The sequence below is a fragment of the Salvelinus namaycush genome, chromosome 21 (genome assembly GCF_016432855.1).
Source record: "Salvelinus namaycush isolate Seneca chromosome 21, SaNama_1.0, whole genome shotgun sequence".
Classification (NCBI taxonomy): domain Eukaryota; kingdom Metazoa; phylum Chordata; class Actinopteri; order Salmoniformes; family Salmonidae; genus Salvelinus; species Salvelinus namaycush.
Window position 1 is genome coordinate 16656764 of NC_052327.1, and position 22897 is coordinate 16679660.

The 22897-nt window shown below is 43.3% G+C and overlaps 1 protein-coding gene across 1 annotated transcript; it reads right to left on the minus strand.

Annotated features, from left to right (window-relative positions):
- Window positions 1–444: 444 nt before the first annotated feature.
- On the minus strand, window positions 445–22352 carry LOC120066589 (D(4) dopamine receptor-like). Its single transcript, XM_039018013.1, has 4 exons — window positions 22080–22352; window positions 14845–14957; window positions 11935–12584; window positions 445–656 (listed from the first exon to the last, which is right to left on the minus strand). Exons 1-4 carry the CDS (start codon window positions 22350–22352, stop codon window positions 445–447), a joined length of 1248 nt encoding a protein of 415 aa, XP_038873941.1.
- Window positions 22353–22897: the final 545 nt, after the last annotated feature.

Consider the following 22897-nt stretch of genomic DNA (forward strand, 5'->3'; position numbering starts at 1 on the left):
CTAAGAAATTGATGCCTTGCTGGTATTTCTAAGCACCTTTTTTAGTTGGAGGGATTCAATGCAATTCCTTACCACAAAGCTTTCCACATAAAACATGGAAACAACATATGGCAAGCTGACAAACAACATTGCTGTCACAATAGGATAAATCACAAGCATTTATCAACAGAAAAAAATGAAATCCCAAGTGGGAGAAAAATATGCAATCGCAAGATTTACTGTACAGCAAAGCACACATTTGATATCGTAACATCTTACAATGGTATTGTTCATTGTGCTTTTTTGTCCACTCATCAGCGGTGGTGCCTCAGCCTGGTCCCAGAACTGTTTTTGCTGTGTTGTCAATGACCATAGGAGTTACAATGACAATAGAAATGACAATGACCATAGGAGTTGCTTGTCATGATGACAAATCTGGGACCAGGCTAGTTGTGCTCATCTTGCCTATCGGTATATACAGCAGCTGTGGAGGAATTTATTGAAGTAGTTCCTGAACTCTGTGTTGAAAACTGTGTAGATGATGGGGTTGAGGGCGCTGTTGACGTAGCCCAGCCAGGTGACGATGCTCATCAGCCATGGGGGGATGTAACAGGTGGCACACAGGGCCCGCATGGTGTGGACCACGAAGAACGGGGTCCAGCAGAACAGGAAGGCACCTGGGATGGAATAGACACACACATAGAGGCAGTCAGGCACATACACAAGCAGACACACGAGGTACACACACAAACGTAGGAACATAGGTACACGGTACGCACACACAGGCAGGCACACACAAACACACCACAAAGAGGGAGGTTTATACTGAGGCTCTTTAGATTTCTGCTTAAGAACTCGTAAGCCACAGGAATAGCAGTAAAATGACACCTCTGAGACCTCTCATTTATGAAATGATTATGGGTCAGGCTGACACAGGCTTGAAACTCTTTATTACTACATATGTAGGATCTTACTTTGATCACCCTGTTGCAGGAGAACTTTTTAAACGTGTAGTGTATTTGAGGTTTAAAAATGCTTCTGAAATTTGTAATTTCCATTTAGAAATTTCAGACTTGATTTTCCCCTACAAAAATGTCCATTAATATTATAATCTACATAACAATTAACATTTCCTGTTGCTGCCAGATTATTTGCTGCTGTCGCAAATTGGCTCAAAATAAGATCACACACTTTCTCAAATGGCACCCTATTCCCTTTACAGTGCACCACTTTTGACCAGGGCCCATGGTAAAAAGTTGTGCAATTTATAGGAAAGGGGGTGCCATTTGGGACGCAAAACAAATGTAATAACACAGGAATTGCTAAATATATCATGAGTCTTACTTTGAGGACATCATTGAGTGGCGAGTAGGAATAGATCTAGCTAGGAATAAGTCAAACGCAATCAAAATCAAAGATGGGGCCCTATAAATACAGTATACCCTCTTAGGGCTCCATTCAGATGGCTGTATTTCAGATTGAAGTAGTCTGAAGAGACCCTGCTGATAGGATTACTTTTTTTTTTTACCACTGAGCATAAATTACATCTGCATCATGAAGTGTGATCATATCCCAATGATATACTGTAGGTAAAGCAGTGCTATTTACAGAAATACTTACAACAGGTCATTTCCATATCAGAGTGATAGCAAGGGTTGTTAGAACTATGCTAATGGTGGATAGACAGTAGGGGGAAGCCAGCCCCATTCTGTATTGTAAATTGACAAACACCATTTAAAATCATACTTGCCCATACATTAACCAATTTCTCATACATGAGCAAAACGCACGAGGAATACTTCAGATACGGATCCATCAGTTAAGCTTGATAGAACTGCGCCAGATCTAATTAGGTTTGTATGCAAAGAAGTACACGTGCCAGGCAGCTTCCCTGCCTAGCCCCCTGCTTGGCTGAATAATTCAGAAATGTTGATGGGATTTCTATTAATATCTAGAATGAACATTAGGATGAGTGATAGATAGATAGACACCAACTGTTGCATGCTGGTGTCACCCCCTGACCGTAGAGAGCCATTGTTTCTCTATGGTGAAGTGGGTCAGGGCGTGACTGGGGGTGATCTAGTTTATTTATTTCTATGTGGTGTTCTAGTTTTTTTCTATGTTGGTGATTTGTATGATTCCCAATTAGAGGCAGCTGGTAATCGTTGTCTCTAATTGGGGATCATATTTAAGTAGCTGTTTTTCCCACCTGTGTTTATGGGATATTGTTTTGAGTTAGTGCACATAGCATCTCTGTGGTCACGGTTCGTTGTTAGTTTATTGTTTATTTGTTTTTGTCTTTGCTTAGTTTCACTTTCTATTAAATCATGTGGAACTCAACATCCGCTGCGCCTTGGTCCGTTTCTACAAACGATCGTGACAGAATATCCCATCAAACCAGGACCAAGCATCGTGCTCACCAGGTGAAGGATTTCTGGACATCGGAAGGAGATAATGGAGGACAGCGACGACGACAGGGTTCGCGGCTACAGAAAGCCCAAGGACAACCCCAAGTGTTTTGGGGGGGGCACATGGAGCTGGCGACTGAGCAGAGGGAAGAGCCAGAGACTGTCAGGGAGGCAATGGCGAAGTTGGGAGAGAGTGAGATGAGAGAGAGGTTGAGCAAGGGTGTTCTGCTCAACATCCGACCAGAGGATCCGGTTAGCAATCTGGTGCAACCTGTGGCGGTTCCACGCTTCTGGCCTCAATGGCACCTCTCCAGTGTCCCCAGTCCGGTACGTTCTATGGCTGCTCCTCGCACTCTCCCTGAAGTGCATGTTCCCAATCAGGTACGTCCTGTGCCTGCTCCTCGCACTCTCCCTGAAGTGCATGTCCCCAGTCCGGTGCGTCCTGTGCCTGCTCCTCGCACTCTCCCTGAAGTGTGTGTTCCCAGTCCGGTGCGTCCTGTGCCTGCTCCCCGCACTCGCACTGAAGTGTGTGTCACCAGTCTGGTGCCACCTGTGCCGGCTCCACGCACTAGGCCTCCAGCGCGTCCTCCCAGTCAGGTGCGTCCTGTACTGCTGCCCGCACTCGCCCTGAGGTGTGTGTCACCAGTCCGGTGCCACCTGTACCGGCCCCACGCATCAGGCCTCCAATGCGCCTCCCCAGTCCGGTACGTCCTGTGCCTGCTCCTCACGCTCGCCCTGAGGTGCGTGTCACCAGTCCGGTACCACCAGTGCCTGTCACACGCACCAGGCTTCCGGTGACAGTTCCCAGTCCAGAGCTTCCGGCGACAGTTCCCAGTCCAGAGCTTCCGGCGATGGTTCCCAGTCCGGAGCTTCCAACGACGGTCCACAGTCCGGAACCTCCTGAGACGGTCCACAGTCCGGAACCTCCTGAGACGGTCCACAGTCCGGAACCTCCTGAGACGGTCCACAGTCTCCTGAGACGGTCCACAGTCTTCTGAGACGGTCCACGGTCCACAGTCTCCTGAGACGGTCCACAGTCTCCTGAGACGGTCCACAGTCCGGAACCTCCTGAGACGGTCCACAGTCCGGAACCTCCTGAGACGGTCCACAGTCCGGAACCTCCTGAGACGGTCCACAGTCCGGAACCTCCTGAGACGGTCCACAGTCTCCTGAGACGGTCCACAGTCTCCTGAGACGGTCCACGGTCTGGAACCTCCTGAGACGGTCCACGGTCTGGAACCTCCTGAGACGGTCCACGGTCCGGAACCTCCTGAGACGGTCCACGGTCCGGAACCTCCTGAGACGGTCCACGGTCCGGAACCTCCTGAGACGGTCCACGGTCCGGAACCTCCAGCTCCATGGCCGGAGCCTTCCCCTGCGCCGATGCCCAGTCTGAGCACGGCGTCCAGTCCAGCTTCAAGGCCAGAGTCTTCTTCTGCGTTGGTGCCCAGTCCAGGCACAGCGTCCAGTCCCGCTCCATGGCGGGAGCCTTCCCCTGTGCCGATGCCCAGTCCTAACACGGCGTCCAGTTCCATGGCAGGAGCTCTCCTCTGCGCCGATGCCCAGTCCAGACACGGCGTCCAGTCCCGCTCCATGGCAGGAGCCTTCCTCGGCATCGAGATCCGGTCTAGGCACAGTGTTCAGCCTGGGTCCATGGCTGGATCCGCGAGTTGAGCGGGTTCTCCGTCCCGCACCAGAGCCGCCCCCGATGCTGGAGGATCCGCGGGATGAGCGGGTACTTCGTCCCGCACCAGAGCCGCCACCGACACTAATCACCCCCCCTACCCTGCCTATTTGGTTTCAGGTTTTGCGGCCGGAGTCCGCACCTTTGGTGGGGGGGGGGGGGGTATTGCCACCCCCTGACCGTAGAGAGCCATTGTTTCTCTATGGTGAAGTGGGTCAGGGCGTGACTGGGGGTGATCTAGTTTATTTATTTCTATGTGGCGTTCTAGTTTTTTTCTATGTTGGTGATTTGTATGATTCCCAATTAGAGGCAGCTGGTAATCGTTGTCTCTAATTGGGGATCATATTTAAGTAGCTGTTTTTCCCACCTGTGTTTATGGGATATTGTTTTGAGTTAGTGCACGTAGCATCTCTGTAGTCACGGTTCGTTGTTAGTTTATTGTTTATTTGTTTTTGTCTTTGCTTAGTTTCACTTTCTATTAAATCATGTGGAACTCAACATCCGCTGCGCCTTGGTCCGTTTCTACAAACGATCGTGACAACTGGGTAGGTCTGGGTTGGGTCCCAGATGTCACCCTATTCCTTATAGTGCACTACTTTTGACCATGGCCCATAGAGGTCCGGTCAAAAGTATTGCACTATATAGGGAATAAGGTGCCATTTTTGACACACCCCTGCTCTGAGCATCAACTCCCTTTGGAAGCTGGGCTTTCCTTTCTCCAACTCATTCACTTACTGTGGAGGGAGGCCTTTGGCTGAACAACATAATGTGAGGCAGAAATAGGATTAGATTTTATCCCAAAAAATTCAGCTATCTCTAAGGAACTCAAGCTATGGATAAAGTGTCCAAGTCATCTTATGTAGGGTGTCTTATGAAAACCTGGTCCCCTTGTGGGTCCCCCAGGACCAGTATTAAGAACGCCTTATTTAATGTAATAATGTGTTTCTGAGTTCCTTCCTACCAGACAGCTCTATCACTCCTGCTATTTGGAGTTGTTGAAGATCCATCATCACCTCCTACTGCACCATCAAGAGCATCCTGACTGGTTGCATCACTGCCTGGTATGGCAACTGCTCAGCCTCCGACCGCAAGGCACTACAGAGGGTAGTGCGTATGGCCCAGTACATCACTGGGGCCAAGTTTCCTGCCATCCAGGACCTCTATACCAGGCGCTGTCAGAGGAAGGCCCTAAAAAATGACAAAGACTACAGCCACTCTAGTCATAGACTGTTCTCTCTAATACCGCACGTCAAAGGGTACCTGAGCACCTAGTCTAGGTCCAAAAGGCATCTTAACAGCTTCTACCCCCAAGCCATACGACTCTTGAACAGCTAATCAAATGGCTACCCAGACTATTTGCATTGCCCCCCCCCCCCTCTTTTACACTGCTGCTACTCTCTGTGTATTATCTATGAATAGTCACTTTAACTCTACCTACATATAAATATTACCTCAATTACCTCGACTAACCTGTGCCCCCGCACATTGACTCTGTGCCGGTACCCCTTGTATATACAGTAGCCTCGCTACTGTTATCTTACTGCTGCTCTTTAATTATAAAATAAATTTAACTTATCAATTATCAACACTTATTTTTCTTAAAACCGCATTGTTGGTTAAGGGCTTGTAAGTAAGCATTTCACTGTAAGATCTACATCTGTTGTATTCGGCGCATGTGACATACAATTTGATTTGACTATTATTTAAAGGGAGGGATATGAGGATTGAGTGAGGCTGGTTGGAATGGTGTCGTCTCTCAAAGGAGAGTCCCTTATTCTCAGACACCCCCTGACTTGGAGGCATGTATAAGTATTTTACCCACAGAACTCTTTGCAGTCTACACCAGGGGTTCTCAAACTTTTTGGGTCCGGGGACCCCTTTTGTGACTGCAAATTCATCAGGGACCCCCTCATAATCAGAAAACAACTTGAGTGTGATACAAATAGTCTACAAGTAGTTTTACTATGACATCTACAGTGCAAGACTGGACGAACCAAATCTCAGGCCCTGGGAGAGAACATGTAAAAGGCCTGCCTCTTGGCATTGGAGAGAAAATATTGCTGTTTTAAAGTTAATATCTTGCAATTCTACACATTTTGTCACTGAGCAAAGAGATGTTTTGTTGTTGCAGCTTTAAAGCTAATATCCTGCAATTATACACATTTTGCTGTTCGGCAGAGAGAAAACGTTGCAATTTTAAAGCTTAAATTACATTGCGTTTATATATATATACAGTAGCAGTCCAAAGTTTGGACACAACTACTCGATCTTTCTTTATTTTAATATTTTCTACATTGTAGAATGATAGTGAAGACATCAAAACTATGAAATAACACATATGGAATCATGTAGTAACCAAAAAAGTGCTACACACACAATTCAAAATAGATTTTAAATGTGATATTCTTGAAAGTAGCCACCCTTTGCCTTGTTGACAATTTTTCATACTCTTGGCATTCTCTCAACCAGCTTCACCTGTGGCGCAGCGGTTAATGGCACTCCATCTCAGTGCTGGAGGCGTCACTACAGACACCCTGGTTCGAATCCAGGCTGTATCACAACCGGCCGTGATTGGGAGTCCCATAGGGTGAGGCACAATTGGCCCAGCGTCGTCCGGGTTATTGTAAATAATTGTCCGGGTCAATGTCAATGCCTAGTTAAATAAAATAAAAAACCTGGAATGCTTTTCCAATAGTCTTGAAGGAGTTCCCACATATGCTGAGCACTTGTTGGCTGCTTTTCCTTCACTCTGCGGTCCAACACATCCAAAACCATCTCAATTGGGTTGAGGTCGAGTGATTGTGGAGGCCAGTCATCTGATGCAGAACTCCATCACTCTCCTTATTGGCCAAATAGCCCCTACACAGCCTAGAGGTGTGTTTTGGGTCATTGTCCTGTTAAAAAAAACAAATGATATCCCCTAAGCGCAAACCAGATGGGATTGCGTATCGCTGCAGTATTCTGTGGTAGCCATGCTGGTTAACTGTGCCTTGAATTCTAAATAAATCACTGACAGTGTCACAGGCAAAGCACCTCCACACCATCACACCTCCTCCTCCATGCTTCACGGTGGGAACCACACATGTGGAGATCATCCGTTCACCTACTCTGCGTCTCACAAAGACATGGCAGTTGGAACCAAAAATCTAACTCATCATACCAAAGGACAGATTTCTACCCGTCTAATGTCTATTGCTCGTGTGTCTTGGCCCAAGCAAGTCTCTTCTTCTTATTGGTGTCCTTTAGTAGTGGTTTCTTTGCAGCAATTCGACCATGAAATTATGATTCACACAGTCTCCTCTGAACAGTTGATGTTGAGATGTGTCTGTTACTTGAACTCTGTGAAGCATTTATTTGGGCTGCAATCTGAGGTGCAGTTAACTCTAAGGAACTAATCCTCTGCAGCAGAGCTAACTCTGGATCTTCCTTTCCTGTGGCGGTCCTCATGAGAGCCAGTTTCATATAATATGGACTTGGTCTTTTACCAAATAGGACTATCTTCTGTATACCACCTCTACCTTGTCACAACAAAACTGATTGGCTCAAATGCATTAAGAAGGAAAGAAATTCCACAAATTAACTTTTAACAAGGCACACCTGTTAATTGAAATGCATTCCAGGTCAGTAGTTCATGAAGCTGGTTGAGAGAATGCCAAGAGTGTGCAAAGCTGTCATCAAGGCAAAGGGTGGCTATTTTGAAGAATCTCAAATATAAAATATATTTTGATTTGTTTTTAACACTTTTTTGTTTGGTTACTACATGATTCCATATGTGTTATTTCATAGTTTTTATGTTTTCACTATTATTCTACAATGTAGAAAATAGTAAAAATAAAGATAATCCTTGAATGAGTAGGTGTGTCCAAACATTTGACTGGTACTGTATATATATATATATATATATATATATATATATATATATATATATATATATATATATATATATACATTTTTGGGGTAATTGTTTTGAGTTGAAAAACTGATAATTGAGTAGTGTGGATACCAATATCCCTGTGAGCCAACCAGGCCCAGGGTTAAGAACATAATTTAAAAAAAATTATTTAACATTTATTTAACCAGGAAAAGCCCATTGAGACCCAGAGTCTCTTTTACAAGAAGGCAGCAACAATCAATACATTACAGAATTAAAATGTACAACGATACAATTCAACAACATGATCCCGCCTAAAAAAAAAACATTTACACACCTCTGTTACAGTCTCCCATCAAAATTGTAGATTAATAATATTACACTGTATTGTATGACACACTTGAAACATATTTCATGGATCCCTTGGTTGAAAGTAATTTAATCTGTTAGTAATATTCATAAAAAATATGAAATGAAATGCAGTACCGCCGCTGATCCCACTTTGAGAACACCTTGGTCTAGCTTCTTCTGTTTGCCTCATGATTCAGATATGATCAACCTGTATGTCAAATCTATTTAATAGACTTTCTTGAACACTGGGTTTTATCCTCAAATGCCATAGTATATAGGCCATGCTTCAGTTCTGCCTTTTCAATAAATACACCAACTCCATTAATCCACACCATCCCTGGACAGATGGACTCAAAGATAGCACATGGAAACATTGCTGATCGAGGGTCACTTTGAGTGTTTCTCTCTCTTTCTCCCCTCTCCTCCCCCTTATCTTTCTCCCCCTTTTCCCTTGTTCTCCATCTGCCCTAGTAGACTCATTTTGCTCAGTATTTATTTGTGTGTGTGTGCTGGGGGTGGGGGGGTCTACTGGGACAGACTACAGGATTGTCTCTCTGGCTTAAAGCAGTTGCACAAGTTCTCAGAGGCAAGGAAACTGCATGAAGAATATGTGAAATGCTAGAAACGGCCTTGCTCCGGATAATTGTCATTCAATTTTGATAATACATTATCCTGTACAAGTATCTTTGCTCAGGTGTATTTATAGGTCCATACTTACAGTCAGAAGGCTGAACACTTTACCAACAAAACGGTGATACTATAGGGATAACATCATCTCTAGGTCTTAAGGGCTCAGGTAAACCTTACATGATGATTGGATAAAGGATTACGTTTAAGTTAATTAGCCAGTGTTCGCTAAATGGTATTATAATGACTCGTTAGGCCCAATAATGACCCTGTTTATTTAGACGTAAGAAAGATCTAATTGTCATGGCTTTAGAAGCTTCTGATAGGCTAACTGACATAATTTGAGTCAATTGGAGGTGTACCTGTGGATGTTTTCCAAGGCCTACCTTCAAACTCAGTGCCTCTTTGCTTGACATCATGGGAAAATCAAAAGAAATCAGCCAAGACCTCAGAAGAAAAGAATTGAAGACCTCCACATGTCTGGTACATCATTGGGAGCAATTTCCAAAAGCCTGAAGGTACCACGTTCATCTGTACAAACAATAGTACGCAAGTACGAACACCATGGGACCATGAAGCTGTCATACCGCTCAGGAAGAGACGCTTTCTGTCTCTTAGAGATGAACGTACGTACCTTGGTGCGAAAAGTGCAAATCAATCCCAGAACAAAAGCAAAGGACCCTGTGAAGATGCTGGAGGAAACAGGTACAAAATTATCTATATTCACAGTAAAACAAGTCCTATATCAACATAACCTGAACGGCCGCTCAGCAAGGAAGAAGCCACTGCTCCAAAACCGCCATAAAAAAGCCAGACTACGGTTTGCAAATATATATGGAGACAAAGATCGTACTTTTTGGAAAAATGTCCTCTGGTCTGATGAAACAAAAATAGAACTGTTTGGCCATAATGACCATCGTTATGTTTGGAGGAAAAAGGGGGAGGCTTGCAAGCCGAAGAACACCATCCCAACCGTGAAGCACGGGTGTGGCAGCATCATGTTGTGGGGGTGCTTTGCTGCAGGAGCGACTGGTGCACTTCACAAAATAGATGGCATCATGAGAAGGAAAATTATGTGGAAATATTGAAACAACATCTGAAGACATCAGTCAGGAAGTTATAGCTTGGTCGCAAATGGGTCTTCCAAACGGACAATGACCCCAAGCATACTTCCAAAGTTGTGGCAAAATGGATTAAGGACAACAAAGTCAAGATATTGGAGTGGCCATCACAAAGCCCTGACCTCAATCCTATAGAAAATGTGTGGGCAGAACTGAAAAAGCGTGTGCGAGCAAGGAGGCCTACAAACCTGACTCAGTTACACCAGCTCTGGCAGGAGGAATGAGCCAAAATTCACCCAACTTATTGTGGGAAGCTTGTAGAAGGCTACCTGAAATGTTTGACCTGAGTTAAACAATTTAAAGGCTTTGCTCCAAATACTAATTGAGTGTATGTAAACTTCTGACCCACTGAGAATGTAATGAAAGAAATAAAAGCTGAAATAAATCATTCTCTCTGCTGGTATTCTGACATTTCACATTCTTAAAATAAAGTGCTGATCCTAACTGACCTAAGACAGGGGATTTTTACTAGGATTAAATGTCAGGAATTGTGAAAAACTGAGTTTAAATGTATTTGGCTAAGGTGTATGTAAACTTACGACTTCAACTGTACCTCAATGCCAGGATGGGATATGCCACTGTACCCCACATTTAAACTTTTCCAAATTTACATCAAGAAGGGAGAAATACAAAACAAAATTCTGGAAATATACCCTTTTCACTGGGACCGCCGAGTGCTGAAGCGTGTAGCGCGTAAAAATCATCAGTCCTCCGTTGCAACACTCACTACTGAGTTCCAAACTGCCTCTGGAAGCAACGACAGCACAAGAACTGTTCGCCGGTAGCTTCATGAAATGGGTTTCCATGGCCGAACAGCCGCACAGAAGCCTAAGATCACCATACACAATGCCAAGCATCGGCTGGAGTGGTGTGAATCTCAAAGCCATTGGACTCTCAGTGGAAACGCGTTCTCTGGAGTGATGAATCACGCTTCTCCATCTGGCAGTCCAACGGACAAATCTGGGTTTGGAGGATGCCAGGAGAACGCTACCTGCCCAAATGCATAGTGCCGACTATAAAGTTTTGTGGATGATATATAATGGTCTGGGACTGTTTTCTATGGTTTGGGCTAGAACCCTTAGTTCCACTGAAGGGAAATCTTAACGCTACAGCATACAATTACATTCTAGACTATTCTGTGCTTCCAACTTTGTGGCAAAAGTTTGGGGAAGGCCCTTTCCTGTTTCAGTATGACAATGCACAAAGCGAGGTCCATACAGAAATGGTTTGACGAGATTGGTGTGGAAGAACTTGACTGGCCTGCACAGAGTCCTGACCTTAACTCCACCGTACACCTTTGGGATTCATTGGAATGCTGTCTGTGAGCCAGACCTAATCGTCCAACATCAGTGCCCGACTTCACTAATACTCTTGTGGCTGAATGGAAGCAAGTCACCGCAGCAATGTTCAAACATCTAGTGGAAAGCCTACCCAGAAGAGTGGAGGCTGTTACAGCAGCAAAGGCGGACCAACTTCATATTAATGACCATGATTTTGGTGTTCGACAAAAAGGTGTCCACATACTTTTGGTCATGTAGTGTACGTTTTCCGACCCATATCTCGCGCCTGCTCCGTGGTATCTTAATATAACCATAATGGCGTTCCGACCCCAGTGCAGCTCAGTGTAAACAAGCATAACAGTTGGGTCGGAATCATCTGGCTAGTTCTCTTGGTGATGACTCAGACCGCACAATGCACAGAAGATTGACCATGAAAATATTTACAAATAATATTTTGCGGTTGTTGTGTGGCTTTGTTTGTTCAGACTACATTTAGTTATTACAACAGTTACATTAACAGTTGCATCAGTGCCCCAACCAACAGTGTTACCATATTAGAAAAAGTGCAAAGTGCCAACCAAACAGATAAGAGAACAAAAATGATCCAACTCACCCACAACGACAGGAAGCACCTTCATGGCCTTCCTCTCTCGGCAATTAATCTTGGCCCTCTTCTTCTGGTGAGGGTCGGTTTGGGGGTGGAGGTTGTAGCTAATGTTAGAGTAGGCCACCACGGTGGGCACAGGGCCTTCCTTGTACTCTGGAGTTGTTAAAGAGTTGTTATAGGGGCCGTCTGGAGACTCTAGGGGGTAAGGGTCCAGCTCTTCCAGATTAATATCCTTTAGCTCTGGCTTCATGTCTGTGAGCTCCTCCCTCTTGATAATGGGGGGTAGAGGAGGAGGCAGGGAGTCCAGCGGGGACAGGGAGGCAGTTGCGTCCTGGAACTTCCTACAGACCAGGATGCTGCTCCTCAGCTTGGCCTTGCGCGCCTCCTCCCACCTCCTCAATCCCCGGAACATGCCGCAGTAGAGGAGGAGCATGATGGGACAGGGGATGAAGAAAGAGCAGACAGAGGAGTAGACCACGAAGTTGTCGTCCTCCAGTTTACACTCTGTAGAGTCCCGCTGGGGGACGTTTTGGATGCCAAACATGACGGGTGAGGCCACTGCCAAGGCCAGGATCCACGTGGCGGAGAGCAGGAAGATCTGTCTCTGATCAACATGCTTAAGGTTGTAGTTGAGTGGAATGGAGACAGCGATGAACCTGAATGAATCATATCAACCAGAGAAAAGATTGAGAGGAGCTATATTCGCTATGTTTTCTCTTTGTAGAAGAGAGACATTCATTAATGATTTCCTTAGATCTATCATTAAATACTAAACAAAAATATAAACGCAACAAGCAAAAATGTCAAAGATTTTACTGAGTTTCAGTTCATAGAAGGAAATCAGTCAACTGAAATGAATTCATTAGGCCCTAATCTATGGATTTGACATAACTGAGCAGGGGCACAGCCATGAGGGGGCCTGGGAGGACGAGCCAATCAGAATTAGTTTTCCCCCCACAAAAGGGCTTTATTACAGACAGAAGTACTCCTCAGTTTCATGAGCTGTCCGGTTGGCTGGTCTCAGACGATCCCGCAGGTGAAGAAGCAGGATGTGTAGGGCCTGGGCTGGCGTGGTTACACGTGGTCTGCGGTTGTGAGGCCGGTTGGAGATACTGCTAAATTCTCTAAAACGACGGAGATGGCTTACGGATAGATAAATTAACATTACATTCTCTGGCAACAGCTCTGGTGGACATTCCTACAGTCAGCATGTCAATTACACGCTCCCTCACAACATCTGTGGCATTGTGTTGTGTGACAAAACTGCACATTTTAGAGTGGCCACAAGGTGTACCTGTGTAATGATCATTCTGTTTGGCAAAGGAGAAATGCTCACTAACAGGGATGAAAACAAATTTGTGCGCACAATTTGAGATAAATAATATTTTTTTGTGCATATGGAACATTTCTGGAATCTTTTATTTCAGTTCATGAAACCTGGGACCAACACTTTCCACGGTGCGTTTATATTTTTGTTTAGTATAGTACAGGGGTGTCAAACTCATTCCATGGAGGGCAGGGTGTCTGCTGTTTTTTCCTTTCAATTTGTGTACAATTAAGACCTATACAACCAGGTGAGGGGAGTTAACTATTCAGCGATCTTAACTCATCAATCAAGTACAAGGGAGGACCGAAAACAGACACTCGGCCTTCCGTGGAATGAATTTGATACATGTGTTCTAGTACATTACTTTTGACACAAAAATATTATGTACACTGAGTGCAAAAAACATTAGGAACACCTTCAGAACAGCCTCAATTCCTCGGGACATGGACTCTACAAGGTGTCGAAAGTGTTCCACAGGGATAATGGCCCATGACTCCAATGCTTCCCACATTTGTGTCAAGTTGGCTGGATGTCCTTTGGGTGGTGGACCATTCTTGATGCACACGGGAAACTGTTGAGCGCGAAAAACCCAGCAGCGTTGCAGTTCTTGACACACTCAAACCGGTGCGCCTGGCACCTACTACCATTCCCCGTTCAAAGGCACTTAAATAATTTGTCTTGCCCATTCACCCTCCTAATAGCACACATACAAAACCAATGTTTAATTGGTCTCAAGACTTAAAAATCCTTCTTAAACCTGTCTCCTCCTCTTCATCTACATTGATTGAAGTGGACATCAATAAGGGATCATAGCTTCATCTGAATTCACCTGGTCAGTCTTTTATGGAAAGAGCATGTGTTTGGTAGGCTTTAATTTATTTTTAAAATTATATTATTCCCATTTGTGTGAATGCTAATGAGGTTTTCTTGGCTACAGGCAACACAGAGGCAACAAATACCTCAACAGGCCCTATATAGCTTAATGTCAGTGATAGGCTGTGTAACAGTGAGCAAAGAAAATGATAATCATATCAGCTAATGTTCCCATGCAAATGCTACCTGTCTATCAAGATGGAAACATATTTTATCCTGAGGTTTTATGTTTTGTATGTTTTCTCTCTCTGCTTCATTTGTGCTTTCCGTTAACACTGATTGCTTTCAGGGAGAAGGGGGGAAGAGAGAGATGACAGGTCATTGCTGGAGATATGGTTATTTTCCTAATCCGATCTAGTGGAGGAGACACTATGACCTATGACTTGGGCTGATAGCGAAAGCAGCAGGGTTCTCCTCCCTTGTACTGCTAACGCTGCCAGCACAACTCCCAGCAAAGTGCTTTTGGAGAGAACATGTTAGTATTGGTATTCAATGGCTCAAACATTCGGACACAGGGAAGGAAAGTTAATTGGAATCCATAGATTATTTTTGTGAACTTGACCTAGCTCAAACATCATGGGGGGGGGGGGGGGGTGTCAATGAATCGACTCATGCTTGTATTGCAGTGCTGTTTCTGTCATAAGTCACACTTGACGTCAGCGCTTTGACCACCACCTGAGAGGTCGGATGTTAACAGAGAGTTAAAGGTCGATAACCTGTCGATGCTGATGGCGCAGAGGTTGAATATGGAGGCCGTACACAGCATCACGTCCATGGTCATCAGGCCGTCGCAGACATGCATGTTCAGTGACCACAGACCACCCTGGAACTGAAACAGAGCAGCAAACACACACGGTCAGACAGGCAACATCACTGAACTTAAAAAGAACTTGGTCTCTTTCTCGAGGCAAGGACATAGGATGCAAGGAATCACGTAAAGATTAATTGAGATAAAGCCATGGTCTGCTGACTACCCTTTGCCCCTCCCTGCCCTCTGATGACTTCCACAAGGTCTTGCCCTTGGCTAGTGTTCTGCACCCACCAGATTGGCTGTGTGTGAAATCAATTTCCTCATTAGCGCTGCTGCAGCTCTATCATAGAGCTGAGCAGAGTGAGGCCCCTCTGGCTGATTGGAAATTGCAGGCGTGGAGCACATGTCAGTTATGACAAGTTTTGGCCTTGACACAATTTAGATGATTTTAATGGTATTCTAATCACATATTTTAATTGGCTTGTTTTTATAACTTCTCTCTCTCTGATTTGGCTGCCAGGTTGGGGACATGTGTTCATTGTCATGTAACGTGATATATGTGGCTCTGTTCCAATAACATGTAAAACACATTTTTCCTTCCATCATTCCCATTACGGAAAAACCACATGAATTTCACATGTGGAAAATCACATGATTTCTCATGTGATATCATATAAAGGCATGCGTTTTTTGAATATTTCTCAGGTGATGATAATTCACATGAAACTTCACGTGGATTTTCACATGTTGATGAACCTAACCTTTCAAGTGCACATTTTTGTGATGCTCTGCAAACATCACATCAAAAGTCGTTAGAATACACACAAACAGTGTTTAATATCGAGTGTTTTCAAATTGCATATTTGACTCACTTTGACATACATGATTACATTGTGTATTATTATTTATTCTAGGGCTGGACGATATGGCCAAAATATATCACAATATTGTTCTAATTTTTGACAGTAAGTTTTTGAATAATAAGAGATATTTATAAGAGTAGTGCATGACCATAGGGTGGCAACAAATACATTCTAAGTTGTTTTAAATGGGTCTTTCACTCTTTGGATTGTTTTATCAATCAAACGTCAACCAATAATCTTTCTCTGTATTCATCTATTTCTGTATTTTCTTCACTCATTATCATTTCCACACTGTACCACACTTTTTTGTCTTTGTATGCCTCCATTTTGTGAAAAAGTTACTTTTTGTTCATCAGAAGAATTATTCTACTCTATGACCATGACGTATACTTAACAAAAATATAAACGCAACACGTAAAGTGTTGGTCCCATGTTTCATGAGTTGAAATAAAAGATCCCAGAAGTCTTCCATATGCACAAAAAGCTTATTTCTCTAAAATGTTGTGCAAAAATGTGTTAACATTCCTATTAGTGAGCATTTCTCCTTTATCAAGATAATCAATCCACCTAACAGGGTTGGCATATCAAAAAGCTGATTAAACAGCATGACTTTTACAAGGGTACACCTTGTACTGGGGAAAATAAAAGGCCACTGTAAAATGTTCAGTTTTGTCACACAACACAATGCCACAGATGTCTCAAGTTTCTTCACCTGCGGAATCGTCTGAGACCAGCCACCTGGACAGTTGATATAACTGTGGGTTGGCACTGTCAGATACAGTCTCAAAGAAGCTCATCTGCGTGCTCGTCAACGTCATAATCAACTTTAGTGGGCAAATGCTCACCTTCAATGGCCACTGGCACACTGGAGAAATGTGCCCTTCAAGGATGAATCCCGGTTTCAACTGTACCGGGCAGATGGCAGACAGAGTGCACAGCGTCTTGTGGGCGGGCAGTTTGCTGATGTCAACATTGTGAACAGAGTGCCCCATGGTGGCGGTGGGGTTATGGTATGTGCAGGCATATGCTATGGACAATGAACACAATTGCCTTTTATCAATGGCAATTTGAATGCACAGAGAAACCATGACCAAGTCATGAGGCCCGTTGTTGTGCCATTCATCCGCTGACATCACCTCAGGTTTTAACATAATGCACAACCCCATGTTGCAAGGATCTGTACACAATTCCTGGAAACTGAATGTTTTCCAGTTCTTCCCTGGCCTGCATACTCACCAGACATGTCACCCATTGAGCATGTTTGGGATGCTCTGGATCGACATGTACGACAGTGTGTTCCAGTTCCCGCCAATATCCAGCAACTTCACACAGCAATTGAAGAGGAGTGGGACAACATTCCACAGGCCACAATCAACAGCCTGATCAACTCTATGCGAAGGAGATGTGTTGCGCTTCATTCTGGTCACATCAGATACTGGCTGGTTTTCTGATCCACACCCCTACCTTTTTTAGGTATCTGTGACCAGCAGATGCATATCTGTATTCCCAGTCATGTGAAATCCATGGATTAGGGACTAATGCATTTATTTCAATTGACTGATTTCCTTATATGAACTTCAACTCAGTAAAATATTTGAAATTGTTGCATTTTGAGTTTATATTTTTGTTCAGTTTATTTTCAATAGATTCAATGGCAGTCCTTAGTTTCGCCACACGGGGCATTGTGCCGATTTCTAGGTAGATGGCCTTATTTTATCAATAACTAGGGTATGGGCAGAGCTTAGGTAGCCTATCTCTAATTGGATCACTAACATTTTGAAGCTGAGCTCTTTGCTCGTGCTCTGCTGCGCAGTACAGTCCTATCTGCATCAATAGGCCTACTGCTATGTAGTAAAATACAGTTTACTGCCCAGCCATAATTTATACAGCAATTATTATTGAACATGTCCTCACCTGGGATTTGAAACTCTTGGTTCACGGCATTCCGATCTTCCTGCTACGCCACCATGTCTGTGACAATGACTGATTTTACCTGTATTCCTACACTTTGGACTTAATACTAAATCTTAGCTTTGTTAAAAATACAGCAAACCCTAAAATTGCTACAAATATGTAAATGATATCAACGATGAAAGAATAGTCAGATTAAATGATGGCTAAAATAGCAATGCAGATGAAACTCTTTTGCTAAGTGCAGAGATGTATTATGCAATGCCTTCAGAAAGTATTCACACCCCTTGACTTTTTCCACATTTTGTGGTGTTACAGCCTGGATTAAAAACATATTAAATTGAGATTTTGCCACTGGCCTACACACAATACCCCATTAATGTCAAGGTGGAATTATGTTTTTCAAATTTTCTACAAATGAATTAAAAATTAAATCCTAAAAGGTCTTGAGTCATTACGTGTTCAGCCCCTCTGATATGGCAAGCGAACAAATACTGTAAATCCAGGAGTAAAACTTTTCTTAACAAGTCACATAATAAGTTGCATAGACACACTCTGTGTGCAATAATAGTATTTAACATGATGTTTTAATGACTACCTCATCTCCCACACATACAATTATATGTAAGGTCAGTTGAGCAGTGAATTTCAAACACAGATTCAACCACAAAGACCAGGGAGGTTTTTCAATGCCTCACAAAGAAGGGTACCTATTGGTAGATGGGTAAAAATACAAAAAGTAGACATTGAATATTCCTTTGAGCATGCTGAAGCTTTTAATTACACTTTGGATGGTGTATCAATACACCCAGTTACTACAAAGATAAAGGTGTCCTTCCTAACTCGGTTGCCGAAGAGGAAGGAAACCACTCAGGGATTTCACCATGAGGCCAATGGTGACTTTAAAAAAGTTACACAGTTTAATGGCTGTAATAAGAGAAAACAGGATTGATCAACAACATTGTAGTTACGTCACAAATAGGCACTAAAGTAAAACTGCAACAAATGTGGCAAAGAAATGTACATTATGTCCTGAATACAAAGTGTTATGTTTGGGCCAAACCCAACTAAATAAATTACTGAGTGACACTTCATATTTTCAAGCATGGTAGTGTCTGCATCATGTTATGTGTATGCTTGTCATTGGCAAGGACTATGGAGGTTTTTAGGATAAAAAGAAACGGAATAGAGCTAAGCACAGGCAAAATCCTAAAGGAAAACCTGGTTGTCTGCTTTTCAACAGACACTGGGAGACACTGAAATTCACATTTCAGCAGGACAATAACCTTAAACACAAGGCCAAATATATACTGGTGTTGCTTACGAAGTTGCTTACTAAGACCACATTAAATGTTTCTGAGTGGCCTAGTTACAGTTTTGACTTAAATTGTCTTGAAAATCTATGTTAAGACTTGAAAATGACTTTCTAGCAACGACCAACAACCAACTTGACAGAGCTTAAATAGTTGTTTGAAGAATAATGTGCAAATATTGTACAATGCAGTTGTGCAAAGCTCTTCGAGACTTACACAGAAAGATTCAAATCTGTATTCGCTGCCATAGTGATTGTGACATGTATCGACTCAGAGGTGTGAGTACTTATGTATTAGATGTTTCTGTATTTCATTTTCAATAAATCTAAAAACATGTTTTCACTCTGTCATCATGGGCTGTTGTGTGTAAATGGGTGATAAAAAAATCTAATTTTCATGCATTTTGAAGTCACGGGGTATGAATACTTTCTGAAGGCACTGTTGTTAATGAATGTGTAAGGGACTTTGTGGGGAAGCAGGAAAATCAGCGTACCCCAAACGCAGAGGCTGTGAGTTAAAATCCCAGGTGGGGTCATATTGACAAGTCAGTACTAAGTGATCATGTCAAATGTAATCATATTGTCATTGATTAAAGATTTTTACATTATTTCTGCTGAACAGCGTACACTTACTTTAAACCTCCCCATACCATTTCATTACTTATCATGGTTTAGGACCATCTGGGTCCCATCACATGATGTCCTGACGACTGGGGAGAAAAATGTCTTGAAAACATCTTACAAATGTCCTAACATGTTCGTCCAATTATGTTCTTCGGATGATGTGTCATGGTCCCCTGGAGCTTTTTGTCAAGTTTCCGTTTTGTTCCAGTAACATTCCCAAAGACGTTTCTACTACCTTCTCGAAACGTTGTGTCATGGTTCCCTGGAGGTTTTGTCTAGTTCCAGGGATGTCCCCAAGGATGTTATTGGGATCTTGTGTCATGGTCCCCTCCCCTCCTCCAGGGGACCATGACACAACGTTCAGAGAAGTCCTAAAAACATCCTTGGGGACGTCCCTGGAACAAACCGGGAACTAGACAAAACCTCCAGGGGACCATGACTGTTTAAATTGAATTAATGTCAATTTTGGCTTTTAAAGTAAAACATTCTAAATTAAATTTGATACCTGGGCTTTCACATGTTCAAATGTTGTCATGTGTAGTTTAATTTTATCATGTTATAATTTTGCATCCCCATGTGATGACGATCTTTACACGCGACAACATTTGAACACATGTGAAGATATGATCTCATGTGAAAGTTTCATGGATTCACATGTTGAAAGATTGCATCCCCATGTTGTCACACTTATTTCACGAGATCATGTTTTCACATGTGTAGTTTTATGTTATTGCATGTTGCTTTTAACATGTTGTCACATGTTTTCACATTAACTTCACATGTGATTACAAAATTCATGTGGTTTTTCTGTAAGTCTCCGTCTTTAAGTCCTTGAAGTAATCACTGAAAGTGAAGATTCCATCATATAGCCGATTTATGGTCAATCTGGTTTCTGTATTAGTCAAACAGCATGTACTGCGATGTGGCCTCTGCGGAAGTTAGGGCATTCAAAGTCTTGCTCATCGTTGAGCAGAGCAGAGCTGTTGTGAAGGAAGTTGTCAAGGAAGTGAGTTTGTGTTTATACAGGACGTACCGCCCCCACCTACCGTCAACCAATCATGTCAATGCAGCGCTATATGGAGCCCTCCACATTGTTACAAAATTTGGGTCGTGCACTGCGATGCGGTACGGAGCTTGATTTGGACTCCGGAGGCTCCGCAATTGCTTCACCCCCAACGTACGGAGCCTCCGGGCCACATTTCCGGATCAAGCATAAATCGTATTTTACACCAGTCATGTCAAATCAGCATTCCCCCCAAGGAGAGGAGGAAAGGAGGGATGCGAGGCATGATGGATGCATTCTCAAAGAATTAGAACAGGACCCCCCCAATTTCATCCATCGATTCATCCATGGTCTCTTTCCGCCTGGCCAGTTGGTTGCTATATCAAGCTCTCTTGAAGGGGCTATAGTGGTGTCCAGTGTGATGCTTGGGACAGTGACCCTGGGAATGGAATGTTCTGTCAGTGAAAAACTATTGTTCCTATGCTGGGTCTCTTGGCTACTAGTGGCTGTCTGGCTGAGGGAGGGGGAGGGGGGGGGGGGGCTGAGAGGAGGCGCTAGTCAGCCTCATTTCCCCGGCCCAGTGTTGACTGCCTGCTGGGACAAATGTGTGTATTGTGCTGCGATTGTTGAGGCATGTGCTGTGGCAGAACGGATGGGGATGCAGCCGTGCAATGACTCGCTGCAGGGGGTTTTGGTCCCATCAGTGGAGAGGCAACCCACGCATCCCCCGAGGGGTCAAATACAGTTCATGCCTACAGTGTAGTTACAGCTGTGTGGTTGTTGGAGTTAGATTGAATTACAGGTTTGGGAAATTCTGTCAATCCATGGTAATGACTTATAGACAGTAGATCTAAGCGTATCTGATTATTTCTGAAATACTTAGAAATAGTATAAATATTTGTGAAGTTGAAAATTCAGTATGATCTGGTAAAGTCATGTCTCAAATACTCAATGGTGTTTGCAAGCCATATGAGACGTTTTGACAACAACAGCAAGCTAGGCACACATGCCTTTGCAAACCGTTGGATTAATGAGCCAACTGTGTTTATCCAGCATTCACATCATCCATTCTGTGCAGTGTTCACCCTTGCATCAGCTGCAACACATGTAAATAAACCTGGCCCCAATAGATGATAGGTTGTAGACAATAACCAATTGTGTAAATATGGCATACTATTATACATGCATAATAGCAATGACAATTGATATTATTGGTTAATAACATGTGGTCTTTTCTGTCATAATCTGTGATTTGGATTGATAGATGTTATATTACATTATGTGGTCTAATTTGAAATAGCTTCCAATCACAATTAATTGGACCTTTCTAATGAATATCATCAATTATTATAATGATTAATACTATCACTACTAATAATATTATTAATATGAATCATCATCATCATCATACAGGCACATTGTTTTAATCATAATAAAATGCATGGCTTTGACTGAGGCACCATACCATTTTGAGACATATTACTCACCTCAACATATATAAACAGTGGCAAAACCAAAACTGCCAACATCAAATCAGCCACAGCCAGACTGACTATGAAGTAGTTGGTTGTAGTTTTCAAAGCTTTTTCCCTGTACACACTAAGGCACACAAGCAAATTTCCACAAATGATGACCACAATTAGCAATATTCCGAATATCAGAGCAGGGAAGTTAAAGTCGGTGTCCCGGGTTTGTGCGGTGTTAATATCGGCACCCAGAACTAGCACGGTATTGTTTGAAACGGTGAGGTTGGCTGGCATTTCTGCAGACAGCCGCTCTTGCACCTAAAAATATCCACTCTCCCTTTCTACTAATAGAAGAAGATGAAGTTCAATCACGGCCGGTCCGAGAGAAAGCAGCATTTTCATTTAGGCGTCGCTTCAAATAGGTATACAGGATGGGTTTCTTTTGCCATCTCGAAGTCTTCATCACTGAAAACTCTGTTGAGACGCCTTGTTGTTGTCCTTTATTATATTTTCAGCACTGTGCGCGCTGGACAGAGCCACAGAGCGTCATGCTTTCCAGCAACAAGCTTGCTCTTCACGCGCGCTCTCTACGCGGGGTTCCTGCTGACAATAACAGGCAGCAAAATTACTGCCAGTCGACCCTGACCCATTGGATTCATTCCCTTTAATTTATCTATTTAAAATCTAGTCACTTTGGCACAACACTGGTGTGTTCCTCCCCAAGCCCAGTTATTTCCAGTTGAACTGATTTATCAAGTTTATCAAGTGTGCCGTTACGAATCCAGGGGCTTAAAACCGTTTACCTGTACTGGTTGTTTTCATGGTCTGCCCTTGAATCC